Source organism: Schistocerca nitens, chromosome 1 (assembly GCF_023898315.1).
Source record: "Schistocerca nitens isolate TAMUIC-IGC-003100 chromosome 1, iqSchNite1.1, whole genome shotgun sequence".
Classification (NCBI taxonomy): Eukaryota; Metazoa; Arthropoda; class Insecta; order Orthoptera; family Acrididae; genus Schistocerca; species Schistocerca nitens.
The window spans coordinates 1,312,548-1,337,573 of NC_064614.1; the positions used below are offsets into that span (position 1 = coordinate 1,312,548).

The 25,026-nt window shown below is 39.7% G+C and overlaps 1 protein-coding gene across 4 annotated transcripts in view; it reads left to right on the forward strand.

Annotated features, from left to right (window-relative positions):
* LOC126240314 (DNA topoisomerase 2-binding protein 1-A-like) overlaps positions 1-25,026 on the forward strand; it is a 308,035-nt gene that overhangs the window by 127,021 nt on the left and 155,988 nt on the right. For all 4 annotated transcript variants that reach the window (XM_049947915.1, XM_049947916.1, XM_049947917.1 and 1 more), the window contains 2 exons: positions 5,771-5,934; positions 6,601-6,730. In XM_049947915.1, coding sequence (XP_049803872.1) covers positions 5,771-5,934; positions 6,601-6,730 — 294 coding nt within the window. The remainder of the gene's footprint in view (positions 1-5,770; positions 5,935-6,600; positions 6,731-25,026) is intronic.

Below are 25,026 nucleotides of genomic sequence, written 5' to 3' on the forward strand. Positions count from 1 at the left end.
TCTAGACTAGGTCTTCTCATAGACCAGTTTCTTGCAGACCACGACTTGTGCCTTCTTAATGATGGCTCCCCTACTCATTTTAGTGCCGGTCATGGTACCTTTTCTGCCATTGATCTTTCTCTTTCTTTTCCCTCCCTCCTCCCATCATTACACTGGTCGCGACATGACGACATTTGTGATAGTGACTATTTCCTGTTGATTCTCTCGCTCCCTTCCCGCTCCCCGATGAACAGGTTACCTCGTTGGTCTTTCTGACGCGCCAATTGGCCTCTATACACTGCACAGGTCATATTTTCTCCCTCTTTGTCGAGTTGTATTGATGACGTCCTATGTGGCATGTCTGATGTGATTGTTTGCACTACTAGCCTTGCTGCACCGTGCTCATATGCACCATTTCACTGTCAGCAAGTCCCATGGTGGAGTACGGCCATTGCCATCCGTGATCGCCGTCGAGCTTCGCTACACCTTAAGAGGCACCCATCCGTTGCCAACCTTATTACCTTTAAATGCCTTCGCACTAAAGCCCATTACTTAATCAAACAGAGCAAACGGATGTGTTGGGAACGCTTTGTTTCTTCCCTCGGTTCTACTGTCCCTATGTCACGGGTATGGGCTACACTTCGCTCTCTCCAAGGTTGCCATCGGCAGTCCATCCTCCCAGGCTTTCACCTCCCGGGTGGCCTTTGCACGGACCCGTTGATTCTCGCGGAACATTTTGCGACCCATTTTGCGACAGCATCAGCCTCCTATCCGGCTGCTTTCCTTCACCAGAAACAGCGGGCCGAAGCTTCCGCCTTATGTTTTACCCCTTGTCAGTCAGAATCTTACAACGAACATTTTACTGAATGGGAACTTCCTTCCGCACTTTCTTCTTCTCATGAAACAGCCCCTGGCCCTGTCGCCATTCATAACCAACTGCTTCAACATCTCAGTGCTCCACAACGGCAACATCATCTCTGTGTGTTTAACCGTATTTTGCTCCAGGGTGACTTCCCTTCTCAGTGGAGGTATAGTATCGTAGTTCTTGTCCTCAAGCCTGGTAAGAACCCCCTGTTTGTCGAAAGCTATCGAACAATTTGTCTGACAAATGTTGTTTCCAAGTTACTTGAACGGATGGTAGCCCGTCAGCTCAATTGGGTCCTTGAATCTCGGGATCTATTGTCCCCTTAAGAGTGTGGCTTCCAAGAGGGACAGTCTCCGATCGATCATTTACTTCGCTTGGAATCTGCAGTTTGGCAGGCTTTTTCCCAGCACCGCCATTCGACCTTCAAAAGGCCTATGACACAGCTTGGTGCCATCACATCTTACTTACACTTCATCAGTGGGGTCTTCGGCGCCCACTCCAGATTTTTATCCGCCAGTTCCTGTTCAACCAGTCGTTCGGGGTTCGGGTTGGTACTGTCTTTAGTTCTCCACAGACCCAGGAGAATGGCATCCCACAGGGTTCTGTATTGAGTGTGCTTCTTTTCCTCATTGCCATCGATGGACTTGTGGCCTCCATTGGTCCCTTGGTCACCCATGCTCTGTATGTGGACGATTTCTGCATTTGGGTTAGTTCCTCTTCCCTCCACGGAGCTATACGGCGTGCCTCTGCATGGACCCTCTCACATGGGTTTCAGTTCTCTCCTATAAAATCGCGGGTGGTCCACTTCAGTCGCCGTACTACGTGCCACCCTGATCCGGAGCTGTATCTCAATGCACAATAATTACCTGTGGTCCCACAGTTTCGGTTCCTGGGTCTTCTTTTCGACAAGAAGTTGACTTGGCTGCCTCATATCAGACTTCTGAAGGTAGGATGTTTCTGTAAACTCAGTGTCCTTCGCTTCCTTGCCCACATCTCTTGGGGTGTGGACTGCTCCATCCTTCTCTGCCTTTATCGACCTTTAGTGCTGTCTCGCTTGGACTATGGTTGTCAAGTTTATGGTTCAGCTGCTCCTTCCACACTTAACCTGCTGGATCCAGTCCACCATTGTGGTATTCTTATGCAATCGCTATCCGTTCCTCTCCTCCTCATCCTTCCTATTCTATCCTGTTCCCAGACCATGGACGTCACCCACCTGATTCCCGCCCTCGGGCGGGTTTACCCGTTGGGCTCCGCCTTGCGTCACTTCGCTGTGATTTTCAGCTTCCTTCTTTGTCCTGTCTCCCACACTTCCCGCCCTCCCCCCCCTCCCCGTTTAGTTCCTCAGCCCCGAATTCGGATGGATCTCCGCCGAGTCCATTCCCTTGATGGCGTCCTGTTGTTTGTTCCAGCGAATTTCATGGGAGTTTCAGGATGCTGTTGTTTTTTTACACCGGTGGCTCTAAATCTGCTGATCGTGTGGGATATGCCTTCATGTCCTCTGTTGGCATGGAAAATCATCTCCTGCCACCTACATGTGGGGTGTTTACTGCGGAGTTGATGGCAATTTCCCAGGCCTTTACCTAGGCCTTTACCTTTATTAAACAGTCCCAACACAACCGCATATTGTTATGTATGGACTCAATGAATGGCCTTCTGGCTATTGACCGGTGTTTTTCCCGCCAGCCCTTGGTCTCGGCCATCCATGACCATCTCGCTGATCTTCACTGTACTGCTTGTTCCGTTGACTTCCTTTCGGTCCCTGGCTCTGTGGGTATTCCAGGTAATGAGCTTGCTGATTATTTGGCTGGGGGAGCAGTCACTTATCCCCCGTTCTCTGTGTGGTGTTACTGCCAGACACCACACTTGCTAGGTGGTAGCCTTTAAATCGGCCGCGGTCCGTTAATATACGTCGGGCCCGCTTGTCGCCACTATCAGTGATTGCAGACCGAGAGCCGCCACACGGCAGGTCTAGTCTAGAGACTCCCTGGCACTCGCCCCAGTTGTACAGCCGACTTTGCTAGCGATGGTTCAATGTCTACATACGCTCTCATTTGCAGAGACGACAGTTTAGCATTGCCTTCAGCTACGTCATTTGCTACGACCTAGCAAGGTGCCATATTCATCTTCAAGAATGTATTCTGAACAGATAATATTGTGAATCATGTACCGTCAAGAGCGACGTTTATCATTAATGGATTAAAGTTAAGTATCAGACTAATTACGTCCGCTTTCTGAATTCTCATTCCTTGTCTAGTTCCAGATCTCACGTCAGTATAGTTCTTCCCTCCTCACGCCAGCCTGCATGAGCTAAAACACGTGCATTTTGGCCTCCATTCGTAACACGGTGTTGGCTCTTCTGCTAACACAACACTCTGTAACCCCTCCCGCAGCGGATTTACGGCTTCACATCAAATCCCATTTCGCACAATCATGGGCCAACTCTTGGGAGGCTACCCCCCTGTCTAATAAACTTCGTGCGATTAAGGTGACACCAGTCCCGTGGCGTTCTACCTTCCACCTCTCCCGAAAGGCCTCAACCACCCTGTGTCGTCTCCGCTTCAGCCATACCAGACTGACCCATGGTTTTCTTTTGCGTAATGAGCCACCCCCACTTTGTGGTTGTGGAGCCTTCCAGTCAGTAGCCCACATTTTGGTGGGATGCCCACTTCTTTTGTCTCTGCGTACTAAGTACAGACTTCCCCACACTTTACCTTTAATGTTGGCTAACGATTCTCGGATGGTCGAACTGGTTCTCAGTTTCCTCCATGAAAGTGGTTTTTATTTTCAGTTTTAAGGTTTTTAATCTCACTCTGGTGTTGGGGCAGGGCGGTGAGGGTTGGGATGTCTCACACTGTAAGCTGTGTTTGGAGATTCCTGACTCCCCTCCCTGGCCAAGATCCTCTTTACTTTCCCTTTTACTCTGTTTTTATTGCTTTTTAGAATTGGTTAGTCTCTTTTTCCCATATGCACTTCTACATTCTAGCGGTTGAACGCTTTTAAATAGCAGGTGGTCTTGTTTCTACTGCTTCAGAGGTGGGATATTTCCTGCCTCTAGCATAGTCTTGTAGTTGCTCTCTTGCTGACTTATATCATTTTATTTTTGCCATTGACAACATGACTGCACTTTTACGTTTTTTAGCCTTTTCCCTTTTATCGTTCTGACTTTTATGAGATGTCAAACTGTCTGAATGGACCACATTTGAAACAAGGGACTGATGACCTTGCTGTTTGGTCCCTTCAACCCCAATCAATCAACCAACCAACTGTGATGTCTGACATGTGGAATAATCGGGTCAACTGCCGGATGTTTGTGTCGCTCTGGCACAATATTTCGGCCACGTAACTCGTTGCCTTCTTTGGGTGCTACCTGAATCACCTGAAGAAGGCAACGAGTTACGTGGCCGAAATGTTGTGCCAGAGCGACACAAACATCCGGCAGTAGACCCAATTATTCCACATGTCAAGATCTCGCCAGGAAAGCCTGAAGAGTTAAAACTGTGATGTCTGTTTGGATTCCTGGTCACATCGGTCTGACAGGAAACAAGGCTGCTGACGTCGTCGCACCTCAGCCTGCTTGTTCGTAAATTTCCTCTTATGATCTCTGTGCTGCCGTCTGTCAGCAGGTGGTGTCACTTTGGCATCACCATTGGTCCTCCCTTCACGGGAACAAGTTCAAGGTCATTAAGCCTCTCCCAGCCGCTTGGACGACCCCCTCTTGGCCCTCTCTCTGTGTGGAGACCATTTTAGCTAGGTTGCATATTGGGCACTGTCTTTTTAGTCATTGACATTTATTAAGTGGTGCTCACTCACCACTTTGTGCTCATTGCTCTCAACCTTCTACAGTCCACCATTTCCTGACTGAATTCCCTTTTTTTAAACCATTTATGTTGCCATTTGTGTTTGCTGTCGTGTGTTACAGGCAGTTTTAGCGAATGGTGCACAGGCTGTCAACTGTGTTTTACTTTTTGTTCGTCATAGAAATACGGTGGAGGACATTTAATATTTATTTCAGGACCTCCATTTCTTATGGCATATTTTATAGACCTTTCTCCACATCACTGTTTTTTTGCTGTCTTCTCTTCCGTCTATTGGGATTATTGTGTAGTCGTTTTTAACTCCTGTCTTTGTCTTCGTGTTCTACAGTTTTGACATGGGTGCGTATGACCCTAGTTGTTTCTGTGCCATATAACCAAACAAACAAATTGAAATTGGGACTCATCTGATCAGGCCACTGTTTTGCAGTCTCACCTAAGATCCAACCTATATGTTAACGAGCTCGGGAGAGACGCTGCAAGCGATTTTGTTCTGTTAGCAAAGACACTCGCTGTTACAGCCCATTCGTGCCAGATTTTGCCACACCGTCTTAAAAGATATTTTCGTCCTACGTCCCACATTTATTTCTGTGCTTTCTTCATGTAGAGATGCTTGTCTGTCAGTACTGACAACTCGATGCGAACACTGCTGCTCTGTCATCAGATGGAAGGCCATCAGCCACTGCATTGTTCTCGGTGGGAGGCAACGACAGAAATTTGGTATTCTCAGCACACTCTTGACACTGTGGATCTCTGAATATTGAATTCCCTAACTATTTGCAAACTGGAATGTACCACGTGTCTAGCTCCATCTACCATTCAACTTTCAAAGTCTGCTAATTCCCACTGTGTAGCCACATTCATGCCGGAAACCTCTCCACATGAAACACTTGAGTGCAAATGACAGCTCCGCCACTGCGCTGCCCTACTATACCCTGTGTGTGTGTGTGTAGGGGGGGGGGGGGGGGGTTAAAAGTAAATGTGTATAATTAATACACTGGAAACAGCTATTCCTTTCCTTTCTCTTCCCTCTCCCCTCACTTTACATTTCTTTTCCCTCCCCCTGCTCCCTCGCCACTGTAAATGTTAAGAAGCAATTTATTTCTGTGTGTAGGTTTATCTCAGTGGATTTAGTCTTGACGTCTGTGAAAATCTTAGGAAGATACTAAATGCAGGAGGAGCAACAAGATTCAGTGTACTTTCAGATCCAGTGTCCCATATTATTGTTGGTGATCATGTACCTGAAGATGTAAATTACCTGAAGAAGAGTGGAATCAGGTGAGTTGAAAATATTTCTTTGCTTCATCTACTGAACTATTTCACGTGTTACTGACCTCTGATCTGCAGTGCCGTAGTATTATTTTACTGACAAAATAATTGACTAAATGGGCTGTACACAATATTATTCAAAGCAATGACAGTACCAGTAGTAACTTGTTCAAATTGGATAGGAAATGACACAAAATATGCTCTCTGATATGCTCCCTTATGTTTCTTTCTTTTTCCATCTGTATTTTCTCATAAACATGCATTTGGTTCAGAATAACAAATTCTGTCTCCATGGCTGAGGCAGTAAATGATAAGTCATTCCATTCTACTCCATTATGTACAGGGTGTATATTGCTCCAGGACAATTGGGAAATCTGAGGAAAGCCTGGATATTTTTTTAACTGGGGGAAAACCCGGGAATTTTCTAGAATTCCAGGAATTTTTCGTTGTTTTAGTCTTCAGTTAAATTTTTGAATTTTTGAGTTGTAAGAACTGATAAACAGCAAAATGTGCCAAAGCCTTTACGATCAAGACTGTGGAATAATTAAGACAGCAAACTTAATATGTTTGAGATAATTCATTATGTTTTTAATATAGGCGGAACATTCAGTGACTGCAGTCTTACACTTAGGTCTCTTTTTGAATTTCATACTATACATCTTATCTGATTTACAGACCTCATGTCGTAACTATTGACTGGTTGCTTGAAAGCTTGAAGCAAAGACGTCCTGCTCCTGAAGAACTGTTCTTGGTATCTGGGAACAATGCAAAGCCTGCTGAACCACCATCACCATTGAGCAAAAAGGTATGGTGCTGATATTGAATATATGGCTCAGTATGCAATAATACACCAGAATCAGTATTAATTTTTATTTCTCCTTTTTATTCTCCTCTTGGCATAATCCATATCACTTCAGGCAGAGGGGGTTACCTTCATAGTCTCAGATGTTATTGATTTTAGCATATGTTAAAATACAGGAGTAAGTAAGAAACACAAATTTTTTTGTTTTCTCCAAAATAATTTCTGGCCCTGAGGTACAGGCCTCCAAAGATAAGTGCCAACACCATTTTGAAGATGTGAAATTCGGAATTTTTTTTTTAAATGCAACATTTCTAGTTATTTTGTTAGAGTTTTTTATTTGAAAGAGAATTGCCTTATGATTACAGTGATATCTTCCATTTGGACATATCTGTCGAAGTTCTTGTACTGTCGCCTTTTGATTCCCCCCCCCCCCCTCCGAAAATGCCAATCTAGATAAAGTTACATTTTTTTCTCTTGATTAGTACCTTGTAGTACAATATTCTCTGTAAAGGAGAGCTTCCACTTTTAAGTTCAGGGTGTGTACGACCCGGGAGATCCGGGAAAACCCATGAATTTTTTTCATTCGGGAGAAAATTGGGAAAAACCCAGGAATTTTTTAGCATTCGAGGAATTTTTCATTGCTTTAGTTTTCAGTTAAATTTTTGTAATTTTGACTGGTAAGAACCGATTCTCTAACAAAGGATATTACTGTATCCTGCTACTCCAGAATAATACGTCAGCAATGAAACGTAAATGAGAGAAAAAACGAAAATAACTTAAATTGTAAAGGAAATGTGCCAAATAAGACGACACACACAGTGCTCATGCAAGCATCTGCCTACACCAAGATGTGTCAAAGGCTTTAGGAAGACTATGCATGCTTCATAACAACAAATTGCCTCCGATGAGCGTGAAGTCACAACTGTTTACATTAGATTAATTTTAGTAGATACGAGCGGGCTCATTCGCATGCGCAGTTGAGTCGCATTTGCACAGTAGATTCTCCCTCTTCTGGCTACAGGAATGTGACTGTTGGCTGTGCAAGCAGTTGCAGCAAGCAGCTAGATGCTACTGGGAAAAGGGGCTGTCAAATTAATATTCTTGTGGGGAAAAAAACTTGTTTCGCAAAGCGCCTAATATCCACCCCATGTTGGTCTATCAATTATTCATATGATAAACGCATACCTGTTGGTTTCTGAACATTTTTGAACATATTTTAAGTTGATTTCTGAGTGAATCATAAGTTGATTTCTGAATGCTTGCATAGTGTATGTGATGTCTTTGTTGTAAGAATCCTCGTCGCATCTAGAAATAAACTTTCCGCAGACAAAAGGAGATGGGGCTATACGAGCTGAGCGGAATAAAGCCGAACGGATGAATGCCAATTGCTGTCTGGTTATGTAGTTGATTGGGTTTGCGAAAGATCGGTGTTGTTATAATTACTAGTGAAATACATAGATTCAGACTACCACAATGGAAATAAACGACTAACAGGAATAACAGGTGAGGAAGATAATATGTAATCTTTTTGGTGTGTCCAAGAAAATGAAATTTTGACAGAAAATTTTTGGCAAGATCACTACAGTAGTAAGGACCAGTTGTACAGTCCCCGGCTAGCAGCCACTTAAGTTCTATTCTGGAAGTAATACAGAAAACATGTTGTACGAACATGTAACACCACCTATCCGGAGAATAATCGTGGGATAGCTAAACCGGTGATTCTGGCAGGGTTAGTGAAGTTAATCAGCTAACAAATTTTGACAGTGGCAGAAGTAGCTACAGAATTGGTGATGACAAGATCGTTTGTTAGAACGAGGAAGGAGAAGAAATGGGGACATCACACATAGTATGAAAAAATAAGATGATTCCAAATTTACATAAAAATTTCTTAATACTATCGATATCATGCTTGATAAACGGGTGCGTATGAATAAAATGTGAAACTGCTTCATAACACAAAGCTTTTTGCTTCCAGTAGGCCTAACAGGCATTAGATATTGGTACTTCGTCAGTTATATTGTCATATTATAAAAATGACCATTTGTGCCAAAACAGTCTCGTTTATTTGGTGTGTGTTAGAAAATTGATGCAATATTGGAAAGGCCTATTTTGTTTTATCTAGCAGACAATGACAAACTAGACGTAATCAGATCGAGAAACCACACCAGTCTCGCGTATTATATGTATTAACAGCTTTTTCAGTACTAGATAGCATTTTGATTTTCCATGTAGCAAAACATTTGATGAACTTTGATGAGGTAATAGATTCTTTCGCAGAAAGGAAAGCACGCCGTGTAAATCTGTAGCAAGATTAGAGAGAGAAAAATGCTAGGAGCTAAGGATTGAAGAATCTGTACTTTCTTTCTTGTCTTTAGTCTTTATTGGTTTTATGTATCGTATATTTTTGTCACACATAACAGCAAGTTATTAGCTAATAGGCAATAAAGAGTGCCAGTCTTCTGAAGAGTTCTTGTTCTCCCGGTTACAAATAATCCCGTCCAGTATTAATCCAGTTTTTTTTTTTTTTTTTTTTTTTTAAAAAAGAAAAAATAGGTGCAGGATGTCAAACCGGCCGACTGGGAGCTGGAGAGGAACCACAGGACATGTCAATTTTCACTGTCCTGAATCTAGTTTGATGGCATCCAATACAAAATATACACATTTCATCTCCACAGATAGAAATACAGTGACGTGCGATGGAAGAATGCTGGGAAGAATGCTGTATGAAGAAGCGTGGCACTGCACTTTGGCACACTTAAGACCAAATAACATGTCTTACATTTCCTTGAACGCATATTTTGTTATGTTTCAGACTTTTTCAGAAAGATGTGCACTACAAGAACAACATATTTTCGAAACTTCAATTTTTTTAAATATTGACCCGGTTAGCAAATATCTTAGATCCCGGGGTGATGCGCAGAGCAGTCTTGAGTTATAGTGGGTAGTCTCCACGTGACCCGTGTTTACATTTAGTGATTCTACTGTTTCCACTTCATTTACTCTCACGTCAAATGAAAACAAAACGGATATCTGTGGCTGGGTGTTATCAAGTGAATTAAAATACATTCACATAATTATGGAAGGCTAAAATATGTTATTAGTTTCAGATTTTATTTTATTTCCACTTTTCTGACAGTCAAGCATTTAACACCTTGGAGAACAATGAAGTTATTTTTTTTCTGTTTGCTAAGGAAATTTGACTTTTATTATGTTTAATTCCACAGTACTGGCTAGGTTCAACTGAAGGGCTTATTTCAGTACTGGTACAAGTCCATTTTTGTTCATTCTGAGATACAGAGTCCTAAACTTAAATAAGCACTGAAAAAACTGCAATTGAGATACCAGAAATACTCAAGTATATATACTTGAATATTTCTGCCATAATAAAGAACCAAACATAATATAATACAGTACTCGTGCTCCAAGGAAATTTACATCCCAAAACCACACTGAGAAGCTTAATATCAAGTCGAGGTCTACTTCATTGGGAATCTGGATGTACGAATGCGCACTTTAAATTTGCACATTTTAGTATGGTTCATGAAATTCTGATGCTGTTGGAGTATCATCTGATATCTGATCTTCGACCGTTTTGCACGTACGTACATACAGGCTTCCTACGTCATGGTAGCTGCGCAAGCACGGTGTCGTCTGTTATCTGCGCTCTCTGGCAACTGCTGAAATGAGCCTATTCCTAACAGGTCGTGGGAAAATACTGCGAATCGTGGTTTGGAAAGCGTTAATTTCAAAGTAAATATCCTTTCACGTAAGCTGAACTATGTGCGAGAATGTACCATGAATTTCTTAAATCACAGAGCGTTTGGCTCTCACTTATAAATCAACTCTTTGATGACGAGCCATTTAGAAGAATTTCGAACCCTGAAGATCAGACATTTATGCCAGTGTTAAAAATTTTGCTTTCTCATTTGTCTGATACATCTTACAGTGTAACACGCACAAAAAAGATCAACATTTACGCGAAAGCTCAGCTTCTCTTGCAGCTTATTAACCTCAGAGACCAATATTATATGTGAAAGCTTTGATTTAACATACATAGTGTTGCTACAAGAAAAGCAAACTATTAACTTTCCCTATTTGTGTGTTCGTGTTACTTCACTGTGATGTTGCTGTTGGCCGACTAAATCACATGTCCTTCGCTCTGAATATCCACTGTCATCGGCAGGCGAGATCATGCAACATGAGCTATGACTGGCTTACAAAAGCGCTTCGCAATCCCGATTCAGTGATTCGGAAAGTAACATGCGGTGTTTGTTGGAATTCCAATGTATACTTTCGTAATACGAAAATAAGCAGTGTACATGTTGCTGCACATCAAAGATATTTCCAAATCGTGTCTTTTTCCCCGAGTTTCGTTTTCTAAAATGCCGGGAAATTGTACGCCCGTGTATAAAACCACAACTATTTAGAGGATTGATAAGGCAAAATATACTGTTACTTAACATTGTAAAAGTGTGTTTTCACCTGGGAGAAAGTGTATTTTTAACTCAGAAATCCGGGAAATTTTTTTTACTTTTCCGCATATACACCCTGTAAATTGGACATGTTTTATTTAATTTTTTTTTTAACTTTCGAGGGTAATGTATGTCTTAACTGAAGTTAGTTCTTACTAATTTCTTTATTTACAGTGTTTATTTCTATTGTCTCTGTTGCAGTTATTTTTTATCGCTTTCTCTGTTGCAGTCATTTCTCTTCACTTTCTCTGTTGCAGTCATTTCTCTTCACTTTCTCTGTTGCAGTCATTTCTCTTCATTTTCTCTGTTGCAGTCATTTCTCTTCACTTTCTTTGTTGCAGTCATTTCTCTTAACTTTCTTTGTTGCAGTCATTTCTCTTAACTTTCTTTGTTGCAGTCATTTCTCTTAACTTTCTTTGTTGCAGTCATTTCTCTTCACCTCCATTGTTGTAGATATTTCTTACACTTTGTTGTAGTTCCTTGTCAGTTTCTTTGTTGTGGTTGTTCATTGCAGTTTTCTGTATCCAGTGAGGTATCTGTTTTCATGAGGAATCTGCCAGTTGACACAGTTGCAGTGTATTTTGTTAAAAGGGCTGTTTGAAATGTCTTCTGACTGGGGACACAGGAGAGTGAAGTGTCCTGACTATCGGCATATCCATAAAAAGAGTGGTGTATAAGACAGACAAAAAAAGACTTTCTTTAGGTTGGGAATAAGTGTTCTCATTTGAAGACAGTGTTCCAAAGTGAAGATGTTTCCAGTGACGACTCTTTGTGTTCTAAATGTTTTGATAAAATAACAACACTCATTGTATCTGAACAAGGTGAAGCCTCCCATGGTGCAGATGATGCAGATATTGCACCAATAGAGGAAGAATTAAGTACCCTGAATCAGTTAGTCCTGTTAAGAAACCATGGTCAGTGAAGTAGTCATAAGCTCTATGCATCAAGAAAGCACAGAGAAATTACTAAAGCCATGGATGAATACACTATAGCAAAACTGACCCCACTCTTCAAAGTAGAAATTCCATCTTCAGAAAAAAAATGAACCCAAGCACTCTTGCACCTATTGCCAGGATTTTTCCACAAATATCAGATCAGCTATTGAATATTGTGCGTTCTACAATGAAAAGGTGCAAGTTTTAACTATTATTCCAGAGACATTTTCAAAGAAAACATTTTTGGACCTCGTTCCATCAATATCAAAGTACATGGTTGACAATGCCAGAGTGCCACCAAAAAAGACACTGTAACTGTAGCAGTTGAAGGTTAAAAAGTTACGAAAGTGAAGAGGTACGTGACTCGCAGTATTAAATAAACTTTCGCAGTTTATACGAGCAACTATACACGCTCTCATATTGGGAGAGCAAAATTTTATGCACTGTGACCTAATTGAGTAGTTCCACATCAACCTAGAGATGTTTGTTTGTATTTTGAACTTTGTGTGGTAATGTTGAATAACTTACTGGAGCACATGACATATGACACCTTGGTTGGGCATGTAAAGTCATTAGTAGTCTGTGATGTAAAGTGAGACACTTGTTTGTTTCAAGAATGTGGTGACTGCCCTGGAAAGGGAGGACTGTATTTACAGACACTTGGCCTGGAAGACATAACAGATAATTCTGCAGAAATTACATATGCAACATGGGAGGAAAATAAACTAATTAAGAAAACTGTTGCGTTTGACAGTTTCATTGATGAACTTGGTAAATGGTCAGTGAAAGCAGTAACACACCACCATCTGAAGAAATTGCAACACCACATTGCAGAAGTGAAAGGGTGTGTACAGACTGAAGAAGAATGTTTGGTGGTTCACTGTGACTTTGCAGAGAACAAGTCTTCAATTCTCCCACAAGAAGTAAACAAGTGTCATTGGAGTAATGACCAGGTTTAAAGTTTTACAGGAGTGACATATTTTCAAAACAAGACCACAAGTGTTGCAGTTATAGGTGATGATGACAGGACATGACTCAGCAAATGCTTTGCTAGCAAAGTGCAAAATTCAACTGCAAATGGGCAGAAAAGATTATCATTATTTCTGATAGTGCACCTAGTCATTTTAAAAATTGTTACCAGCTGTTTGAATTGAGTAAGTCGCTTGTGCCAACTGACTGGGTATACAGTGCTACTGGTCACAGGAAGGGGCCTTGAGATGGTGTAGGAGGCCTGTTGAAGCACCATGCTACAAAATATAATCTTTCCAGACCAAATGCAACTGCAATTCCAAACGCTGAGGCTTTTATGAGAGTTGTGAAATCTTACAGATCCTCATTTTTTTTGTCCAAAGAGGAAATCAAAGAATTCCGTGAGCAGAAAAGGGACTAGTCCAAACAAACTACTCCTGTGAAAGGAATTCAGAAGACACATTTTTGGACTCAAGGGCGAACTCGTATTGCTTGCACTTTAAAGAGCAAGAAAGAAGAAATTTCATTCATTCGGCCAACACCTCACAAACAGCAAGATAATATTCAGATTCATGGCCTGGGAAGGTGTGTGTGTGTGTGTGTGTGTGTGTGTGTGTGTGTGTGTGTGTGTGTGTGTGTGGGTGGGTGGGAGGGAGGGATTGCAGGGATTATAGACACCAATTATGAGTTAAGTGAAATTGTAATGAACTTTAAGCTACCACATGGACCAGCTGCTGGATATAGGTTTCCAGCTGAATGACAGCAACAACGCCATTAGTGCTCACTTCCTGTTCAATGTTTTGAAGATTGTAAGTGCTCCAGTTCCTATTGGTTTAACAAGAAGGCATCACTATGTATCAAAGGAAGATATTGAAGCAGTGGAACACATTTTTAGTTCATGGACTGGCTAATTTCGGTACAGAACAGTGCACAGAAGTTGTATAAATTGAAACCTTTGTCTTTGGACCTTCCACATACATCTTGGAACGATTTAAAATGCTTGAAAAATGAGTCTCTAACTCATCTTTCAAAACTAAAATAATGTTAAATAAGGCTAGGTTTCGATTTTTATGAGCCTGTTATGTGATAATGTAATAAAACAGGTTTTATGTATGGCAAAAATTTCAATTTATAAAACCTGTTCAACCTGAAAGTGGAGGCTCTCCTTTTCAGGGAATGTAGAAATATATGGTACTAATCAACAGAAAAGAAATAAATGTTATGGATTAGCATTTTTGAAAATAAAAGGAAAATTTCTGTAAATTATATAAAAAAAGTTCAGAACACTGTAGTAAAAGAACTTTGACAGATAAGTCCAAATAGAGGATTTCTTTGTAATTATAAAGCAATTATCTTTCAATTGAAAAAAAAATGTAGAATTGTTTCAGAGATACAGCATGGCTCGTGTTACATGAAAGTTGATGCTGTTGTTTTATAGTATTTACCCTAACCTATAATTTACCTACTTCAGTTTATACTCTTTATGCAAATAGATTAAGATGTTAACTGTAATATAAATGATGCTATACTAATGCTTACCTGCCAATTAGTTGAAATGAAGGTCTAAAATCTCCAATGATTCACTTTCTCATCACATGAAAAACATAAGGCCTCATAAAAATGGCTACAAATTATGGAAGGAAAGCAATAATGGGCCACAAACCATTGTTACTATAGAGTAAAAAGTCCAGCATTTTCAAACAATATATAAAAGAACCAAATTTTAAACTTCTTAAAATCATAAATGTGGCCTATTTTACTTGGAGTATCCCATAAGCATAAATGTACACATTTGCTTAATGACGTCATTTGTCACCATTGTTCTTATTGTTTAATGGTTTCCTCATACGTTCATCACTGTCCAACTGTTTTTGTAGACTTGATGAGAGAAACAGATATGAAAAAACGAGTTCACTTCCCCAGTTGACATTACAAGCTTATTAGAAGTTGGCTCAGTGAATTTCTGTACACTCTGTAAAATGTAACTTTGAAAGAAAGCTCAGGTGCTGCAATTTCGCTTCATGCCCTCTATCACTGCTGCCAAACTTTACGATGTACAGTGTGTGGTGTAAAGTATATAGAGTAGTGTACTTACTTGTTGCAGCAGTATCATGTCAGATTTGAACACGAAACTCTTTAAAATGTGCTATTGCAACACCGTTGTTCTATTTCCGTGTGACATCTGTGCCATAGTACATGATCTGCCCAAAACATATTTCCAGCACTTCACAAAATGCTTTCACCCCTGCTTGCACTTCCATCACTGAACAGGTACTCCTCCTCTCCACACACCCAGTGGGTGAGCTCATTTTGTGTGTGTTAGTGTGGTGTAGTTACTGCACTAGCTACTGGGTGACTTAACAAGTCGCCAGCCAATAACACTTCACTAGCTGGAAATCGGCAATGTTTCCTCGTATATGACGGAGCATATTTTTTGAGATTCAATGTTCGAATTTAAAAGGTTGAAGATTGATATTGTTGCTGAATACAATACACGGGAAATACATGCAAAAAGAAAAGACCTCGATATGACTGGCAAGAAAAGGTGGTGGCCGGGTCCCTTTGTCATGTATTGGCTCGGTCCGGAACACTTGCGTCGACTGTTTTGTTTCTCCATTACTGCTGCAGCCTAGCAGTAGTTGTATCACAATTGTGTGGTGAATCTAAGTATTACAAGTTGTGTTTGCTACACCGATTGTGGATTGCATCAGCATTTCCTATCTCATCCGCAGCTCACGGTCTAGGGGCTAGCGTTGCTGCCTCTGGAGCCGGAGCCGCGGGTTCGATTCTCGGCCAGGTTGGGGATTTTCTCTGCCTGGGGACTGGGTGTTTGTGTTGTCTTCATCATCATATGTGAAAGTGACTAGAATGGACTGTGAAAAGGAAATGGGCTGTGTAAAAATTGGGACTTCGTACGGGTGCTAATGACTGCGCAGTTGAGCGCCCCACAAACCAATCATCATCATCATCATTTCCTATCTCCCCTCTCCACAACAGCCTAATATTCCCTTAATTCCACCACCACCTGCTGTGCGAACCATCTGTCTTTTGAGCCACTTATTACTTGTTAAGTCACATCAAATGTCAATAGGAAGAAAACGGGACAAAGTCAAGCGAGACATCGAGTAAGAACTTAGAATCTTACTAGGAATGAATGTAAAACTGAATAATTGTTAGTATTGATCTTATTGGTTTTTCACAGGGGCTGTGAAATTATGCTGTAGAATCATGAAAAACTTAAAATCAGAGATGTAAATTCAAAGTTCCAGCTGAGGAGAAAGGAAGTAATAATTGTGGTATGCCCTACACACACACACACACACACACACACTCACACACACACTCACACACACACTCACACACACACTCACACTCACACTCACACTCACACACTCACACTCACACTCACACTCACACACACACACACACACACACACACACACACACACACACACACACACTGTGAATTTATCAGGAGCTTCTCATGACATCAACTTCCGTCACATGCCTGTAATTCTCAGGGATTTTATTTATAATTTGAGTAGCCACCCTATAGTATTAATTTTAGTATGCACTACATGTACTGTATGAGTGTTTTTGTAGGACAAGTTTTAACTGAGATACCACATATCTTAAACCATTAACGTTCATGTGCACAGCGTTCTTTAATGGCAGTTGGGCATGGTGCAGACAGTATTGCCACGTATTTGGAGTGCAGTTGCAGTGGCAGTTTGTTGTGCCTTCAATGTGACCTTGTGCATATGTATTTATGTCGGGCAGTTTGTAAAATTCTTCTAGATTTAGAGTGTCTTATTGGGACATTTATACGGATACATAATACTGTCTGCCCAGCTAAATTAAGTGTAAAAATCACAGTTCACTCTTTTGTATACTATCTTTGCCGTCCAGGTTGTTTTGCTAGTATCACTCACGGGAGAGTCTGTCACTCATTTTACTTAACTTGAGCACTCTCATCTTTACACAAGGTTCAAGATAACACATAGCTTGCATTTCTTTTCCATATATAATCAAACAGTGTCTTATTTTGTCCACACAAATCATAATTATGTGACATAAAATAAAATTACAATATAAACACTATTTATATGCTTCATAGTGAATGAGAACCTTCACTTATCACAGTGTAATGACAGGATATGTGATGTGACTTTTGCCCGAACTTCATAGATACACACACAATTAAGAACATTATTCGTGTATGTCGAACATTAGGACATCATTGGTTTAGTTTCAGAGATACTGATCCTTCATTGCGTGTATTACACCTATCGTGAAGCTAAGGGAAACATACTTCAACCACAAAAACACACACCCATAGGCATAAAGGATGCCTGGACTAGCTATACATTCCTTACTTATGAATGTCAGTCACACAGCAGATGTTTCATGGCCCTAAACAGTTTAATATAATTCCATGTAGAACCATTGTGTTAGTTCTGTTGGTCGCTTTTGGAATAACCGTGCTGGCAAATACAATGCAACGTACCAATACTGAAGACACGCAAACCGTATTTTGCAGCAACTTGGTGCTTAATAAAAAGTCACTGTTCACCGTTATTAAGTTACGCTAACATTATTTGATTACCTCTAATTTTCTGCGGTTGCCGATCACTCGTGACATTTCTCTTTTGTTACAAAAATTATTTTAAAATCCTATCTTTGCCTCCTTCTGTGGTGATGTACTAATTTCTTATTACTAATGAGGAAAAGAAAACATTCATGTTGTGAGAAACATTATGCCATCCTCAGGTAATACACAAAGCAAGTACATAAGTACTATAATTCAAGACTACTCCTTGTAATTATATGAATTTACAGAGAACTTTGACCTTACCTTTTGTACACTTTATTCTCAGAATCTACTTCTTTCATTTTATGATGGAAATATTTCCTTAATGTTCTGACTGCTGATTAAATAATGCAGCTTCTTATGTTTTGTATACCATATACAGTGATGACTTGTTTGTGTTGCAAAGCAGTATCAGTATATCTATAGCTCATTGAGTTAGTGATAAATTCTTCACATACGAACATAAACATCACTGTAGGAATATCAATAATGTAGGAAAACATGCATTGCTACTTACTGTAAAGAACACACATCAAGTTGCAGATTGGCACGGTTAAAAGACACTCCTAAGTAGTTTTCAGCTACAACATTCTTCAGTAAAAGCACACCTCATGCACACACAACTACCAACTCTAGCATCTTGTTCCAGAATGCAACATCAGGTGGGATGCAAGTAGCAATCTGGATGGGGTGAGGAAAGGAAGGGGGAAGGGGTAGTAGTGTAAAGGTACGGAGAGAGACAAATGCTGTCTGGTGGAGTGTGCAAGGACTAGACTCCCACAAGCGCAGTGTCAAGAGGTTGTGGGACTGGGAGGTGAGGAAAAAAAGAACAAAAATGAGGAGTGGGGAAAGACAGGGGGATACATTGGCAGAAGGCTGCAAATAAACAGGGTGAGAGACAAGAATGGAGAAATGATAGGACAGAGGAGGTGGAAACTATTCGGTGGAGGGTGTGGGGACAGTATGTTACCGCAGGTTGAGGCCAGAGTACTTACAGGTACGGAGAATGTGTTGTAAGGATAACTCTACTGTTCAGTTCAGAAAAGCTGGTGGTGGAGGGAAGGATCCAGATGACTCGGGCAGTAAAGCAGCCATTGAAATAAAGTATGTTATGTTCAGTTGCATGTTGTTCCACAGGGTGGACTACTTTGCTTTTGGCCACAGTTTGGCGGTGGCCATTCATGCTGGTGAACAGCTGGTTGGTAGTCATACCAGTATAAAAAGTTGTGCGATGATTTCAGCGGAGCTGGTAAATGACATGGCTGCTTCCACAAGTGCTCCGGTCCCTAATGAGGGTAGGATAAGCCTGTGACGACTGGAATAGGACGTGCTGGGTCGGTGGAGTGAGCAAGTTTTGCATCTGAGCAGGTTTCAACAGTGGGAAGCAAGAAGATGCTTAAAACATCAATGTAGGCCTGTGCTGTGATAGTGCCACGCAACAAAACGAGGGGCGCAAACCCACTCAATGAAAAACACAACCATACTGTAACACCACCGCCTCCGAATTTTACTGTTGGCACTAAACACACTGGCAGATTGCGTTCACCAGGCATTCGCCATACCCACACCCTGCCATCGGATCACCACATTGTGTACTGTGATTCGTCACTCCACACACTGTTTATCCACTGTTCAACCGTCCAATGTTTATGCTCCTTACAGTGAGTGAGGCAACATTTGGCATTTACCGGCATGATGTGTGGCTTATGAGCAGCAGCTCGATCATGAAATCAGTTTCCTCACCTCCTGTCTAACTGTCATAGTACTTGCAGTGGATCCTGATGCAATTTGGAGTTCCTGTGTGGTGGTTTGGATAGATGTCTGCCTATTACACATTTCGACCCTCTTCAACGGTTGGCAGTCTGTCAGTCAACAGAGGAGGTCGGCCTGTACGCTTTTGTGCTGTATGTGTCCTTTCTCGTTTCCACTTCCCTATCACATCGGAAACAGTGGATTTAGGGGTGTTTAGGAGTGCCCACTTTTTGAATAAATGTTTTATCTAGTGATGTCCCTTATATTTTAAAATTTGGAAAATAATTGTTTTTAATGACTGCTATTACATTCTGTAATTGTTTTAATTTTTTCAGTTAAACTTAACTCAAAACTTTAAATCTTCGTAGTGGAAATGACATTTCCAAGAAATGTCATATGTTTTGGTTCAGGACCCTTTTTAAACATCAGTATGTTGTGAATAAATGTCAACAACAATTAGCTTACTTTTTTCTTGTCATGAAGTATTGTTCTTTGGTTACATAAAATGCATTAGTATTGATAAGATTGTTATAAAAGATATTTTCAGATTCTGAACCCTGCTTGCACATCAGTGGTCATATAAAAAGTGTGTTAAACAATGTGCTAATGACAATTAATGAAATTTGATTTTTAAATTTTTTTGTTGTGGGCATAAAGTACCTCCATCCTAGACAATACATAATATGGAAAATATGTTGGTATTGTTAGGGTTGATAGTGCCCTCTTTTAACAACAGCTATTTGCTTTCATCTTTGCTTCTATTGTCATATGTGATACCAGAAACAGATCTATAGTATGGCTAGTTTGTGGAATTAATCCATCACCTTCGCCTTGACGTTGGATTTTGCTAGCTTACAGTTCCATATTAACTATCACTGGATAAGAAAATTCATTGCCATCTGATGTGATTTGTGATCTCTATTTTTAACAGATTCCATATTTCAGAATTTACCAGTCTTTACCATCCAGAAAGGGTGAGGATTATTCTAATATTTTAAATTTCTATAATCAAAATTTATTAAAATTATTCCTGTTTTCTGTACTAGAATTTAATTATTATTTGTTTGTTGGACCATTCTCATCCTTTCCAATGCAACTTGTCTCAGTGATCATAATACATGAAAAAGAGGAAACCGTTGTGCATATGTAAAATAAAAAATAAAAATAAAGAAATGTCATGGAAACAGGTTGCCATTTGAAGTGCTTCCTTTCAAGCCATTCATTCAGCTTCGACAATAGTGGTAATTTCGTAAGTATTCATCGAAAGGAGCCACTTCAACAACAGTGGGACAAAATTTCTTAACCTCCCACATATGATCGCAATTGTTGTTTCAATTATTTGCCTTGAGTTAAGTGTTTGAATGGTTTTCTTCCATTATAATAATTGAAGCTACAAACCAAAAGTCAATGTTGGTTGTCGGTATGGTTGGCTATGTATGACTGTGTAACTAAGTTAATACTCTCATGCGGAAAAGTGTTTTCAAAAAGACGATCAGACTTAGTATTAAGATCCAGGTTCACCTACCTTGCAGTAGATAGAAGGCTAATGATAAAATGGGGTGGTGCTCAAACGTTGCATCACCACACGGACCAGATGTTAAATGATGATGATGATGAGAGCAACATGCAAGGAAGGATGTGTTAATTTGGATATGAAATGTATTAATTTGTTGCTTGGGTGTTGCTGAACTGTGATCCAGTTGATGGATGTTCCAGAGGATAGGATACACTAAAGTTGAAGAGACTGTAATTATTGATAGTGTGTGCCACAAAAGTCACCTATGCCGCCACTGGTAGGGGCAGATGATGCGTGTATGCAACAAAACACAAAGAGAAACATACAGAATGACAGATCTTACATTCGAAGGAGTGCTGCAGATGTCATATCCCTGTAACTTGTACGTAGTGTTCCTTTATAGTGTGTCTTCCTTCAACGTATAGTTAATGTGTGTAATAGGTGTAGGTTCATTTTAAAAACTACGACTTTTCTTAAATGACGAATCATTAACTTTTTATTTGGAACTCTCTCATCATTGACACAATATGTAACAGATCAGTGAGGCAAAGATTGTTATGCAGCAGTTAATTTGCATGTAAGTAATGCTGACACGCATTTCTGCCACAGAAAAAGGTGGTTTTTGTGGGGGACAGTTGGTCAACCTTGGCACTTGGCTGGTGTTCTGTTTGCTTTTTCCATTTCTGACCATCCTCTAGAGCATCAAATATTACAGTATATGTGTTTGTGGCAGTTGAGAGAATTTGACCAATTTTGGGTCACATGTACTAGATTTGCAGCGGTTGACACATTAGCAAAATATAACATGGTTGCCCCTCTTATGAAATGAGCTTCATTTATTATTATTATTTCTTTACTTTCTCAGACGTTAAGTCTGGCTAAAAATGGAAAGTGACGCGGACCTTGATCATGCGTCACTTCCTTTTAACTGTACGGTATATGTTATATTGCATTTAGGAACTTTCGGGTAATTGAACATGTATCAATAATTACGGATTTCTGTAATTGTATATATAAGTTTGGATGTAGCTGTATTGCATTGATGTACTGGTGGATATTGTGTGGTATGACTCCTGTAGTTGATAGTATAATTGGTATAATGACAACTTTATCCTGATGCCACATGTCCTTGACTTCCTCAGCCAGTTGGATGTATTTTTCAATTTTTTCTCCGGTTTTCTTTTGTATATTTGTTGTATTGGGTATGGATATTTCGATTAGTTGTGTTAATTTCTTCTTTTTATTGGTGAGTATGATGTCAGGTTTGTTATGTGGTGTTGTTTTATCTGTTATAATGGTTCTGTTCCAGTATAATTTGTATTCATCATTCTCCAGTACATTTTGTGGTGCATACTTGTATGTGGGAACGTGTTATTATTATTATTATTATTTGATTACTTTCTCAGACTTTTTAGAAGTCTGGTTAAGAATGGAGTGACGCGGACCTTTATCAAGCGTCACTTCCTTTTTGCTGTACGGTACATGTTATATTGCATTTAGGAACTTTCGGGTAATTGAACATGTATCAATAATTACGGATTTCTGTAATTGTATATATATGTTTGGATGTAGCTGTATTGCATTGATGTATTGGTGGATATTGTGTGGTATGACTCCTGTAGTTGATAGTATAATTGGTATGATGTCAACTTTATCCTGATGCCACATGTCTTTGACTTCCTCAGCCAGTTGGATGTATGTTTCAATTTTTTCTCCTGTGTTCTTTTGTATATTTGTTGTATTGGGTATGGATATTTCGATTAATTGTGTTAATTTCTTCTTTTTATTGGTGAGTATGATGTCAGGTTTGTTATGTGGCGTTGTTTTATCTGTTATAATGGTTCTGTTCCAGTATAATTTGTATTCATCATTCTCCAGTACATTTTGTGGTGCATACTTGTATGTAGGAACGTGTTGTTTTATAAGTTTATGTTGTAAGGCAAGCTGTTGATGTATTATTTTTGCGACATTGTCATGTCTTCTGGGGTATTCTGTATTTGCTAGTATTGTACATCCGCTTGTGATGTGATCTACTGTTTCTATTTGTTGTTTACAAAGTCTGCATTTATCTGTTGTGGTATTAGGATCTTTAATAATATGCTTGCTGTAATACCTGGTGTTTATTGTTTGATCCTGTATTGCAATCATGAATCCTTCTGTCTCACTGTATATATTGCCTTTTCTTAGCCATGTGTTGGATGCGTCTTGATCGATGTGTGGCTGTGTTAGATGATACGGGTGCTTGCCATGAAGTGTTTTCTTTTTCCAATTTACTTTCTTCGTATCTGTTGATGTTATGTGGTCTAAAGGGTTGTAGAGGTGGTTATGAAATTGTAGTGGTGTAGCCGATGTATTTATATGAGTGATTGCTTTGTGTATTTTGCTAGTTTCTGCTCGTTCTATAAAGAATTTTCTTAAATTGTCTACCTGTCCATAATGTAGGTTTTTTATATCGATAAATCCCCTTCCTCCTTCCTTTCTGCTTAATGTGAATCTTTCTGTTGCTGAATGTATGTGATGTATTCTATATTTGTGGCATTGTGAGCGTGTAAGTGTATTGAGTGCTTCTAGGTCCGTGTTACTCCATTTCACTACTCCAAATGAGTAGGTCAATATTGGTATGGCATAAGTATTTATAGCTTTTGTCTTGTTTCTTGCTGTCAATTCTGTTTTCAGTATTTTTGTTAGTCTTTGTCTATATTTTTCTTTTAGTTCTTCTTTAATATTTGTATTATCTATTCCTATTTTTTGTCTGTATCCTAGATATTTATAGGCATCTGTTTTTTCCATCGCTTCTATGCAGTCGCTGTGGTTATCCAACATGTAATCTTCTTGTTTAGTGTGTTTTCCCTTGACTATGCTATTTTTCTTACATTTGTCTGTTCCAAAAGCCATACTTATATCATTGCTGAATACTTCTGTTATCTTTAGTAATTGGTTGAGTTGTTGATTTGTTGCTGCCAGTAGTTTTAGATCATCCATGTATAGCAAATGTGTGATTTTGTGTGGGTATGTTCCAGTAATATTGTATCCATAATTTGTATTATTTAGCATGTTGGATAGTGGGTTCAGAGCAAGGCAGAACCAGAAAGGACTTAATGAGTCTCCTTGGTATATTCCACGCTTAATCTGTATTGGCTGTGATGTGATATTATTTGAATTTATTTGGATATTAAGTGTGGTTTTCCAATTTTTCATTACTATGTTTAGGAACTGTATCAATTTAGGATCTATTTTGTATATTTCCAATATTTGTAGTAACCATGAGTGGGGTACACTATCAAAAGCTTTTTGGTAATCAATGTATGCGTAGTGTAGCGACCTTTGTTTAGTTTTAGCTTGATATGTCACCTCTGCATCTATTATCAGTTGCTCTTTACATCCTCGTGCTCCTTTGCAACAGCCTTTTTGTTCTTCATTTATAATTTTGTTCTGTGTTGTATGTGTCATTAATTTCTGTTTAATGATTGAAGTTAATATTTTGTATATTGTTGGTAGGCATGTTATGGGGCGATATTTAGCTGGGTTCGCTGTGTCTGCTTGATCTTTAGGTTTCAGATAAGTTATTCCATGTGTAAGTGTATCAGGGAATGTGTATGGGTCTGCAATGTAACTGTTAAATAATTTAGTTAGATGTGAATGTGTTGAGGTGAACTTCTTTAACCAGAAATTTGCTATTTTATCATTTCCAGGGGCTTTCCAATTGTGAGTAGAATTAATTGCTTGGGTGACTTCATGTTGCAAAATTTTCACTTCAGGCATTTGTGGTATCATCTTGTATGTGTCTGTTTCTGTTTGTATCCACCGTGCATGCCTGTTATGTTGTACCGGGTTTGACCATATGTTGCTCCAGAAGTGTTCCATGTCTGTTATGTTTGGTGGATTGTTTATTTTAATGTGTGTGTTATCTATTGTCTGGTAAAATTTCTTTTGGTTTGTGTTGAATGTTTGGTTTTGTTTCCTTCTATTTTCACTTTTTTTGTATCTTCTGAGTCGTTTGGCTAATGCTTGTAATTTCTGCTTCTTTTCGTCTAATTGCTCTGTCGCTTCTTGTTGTGAGATTT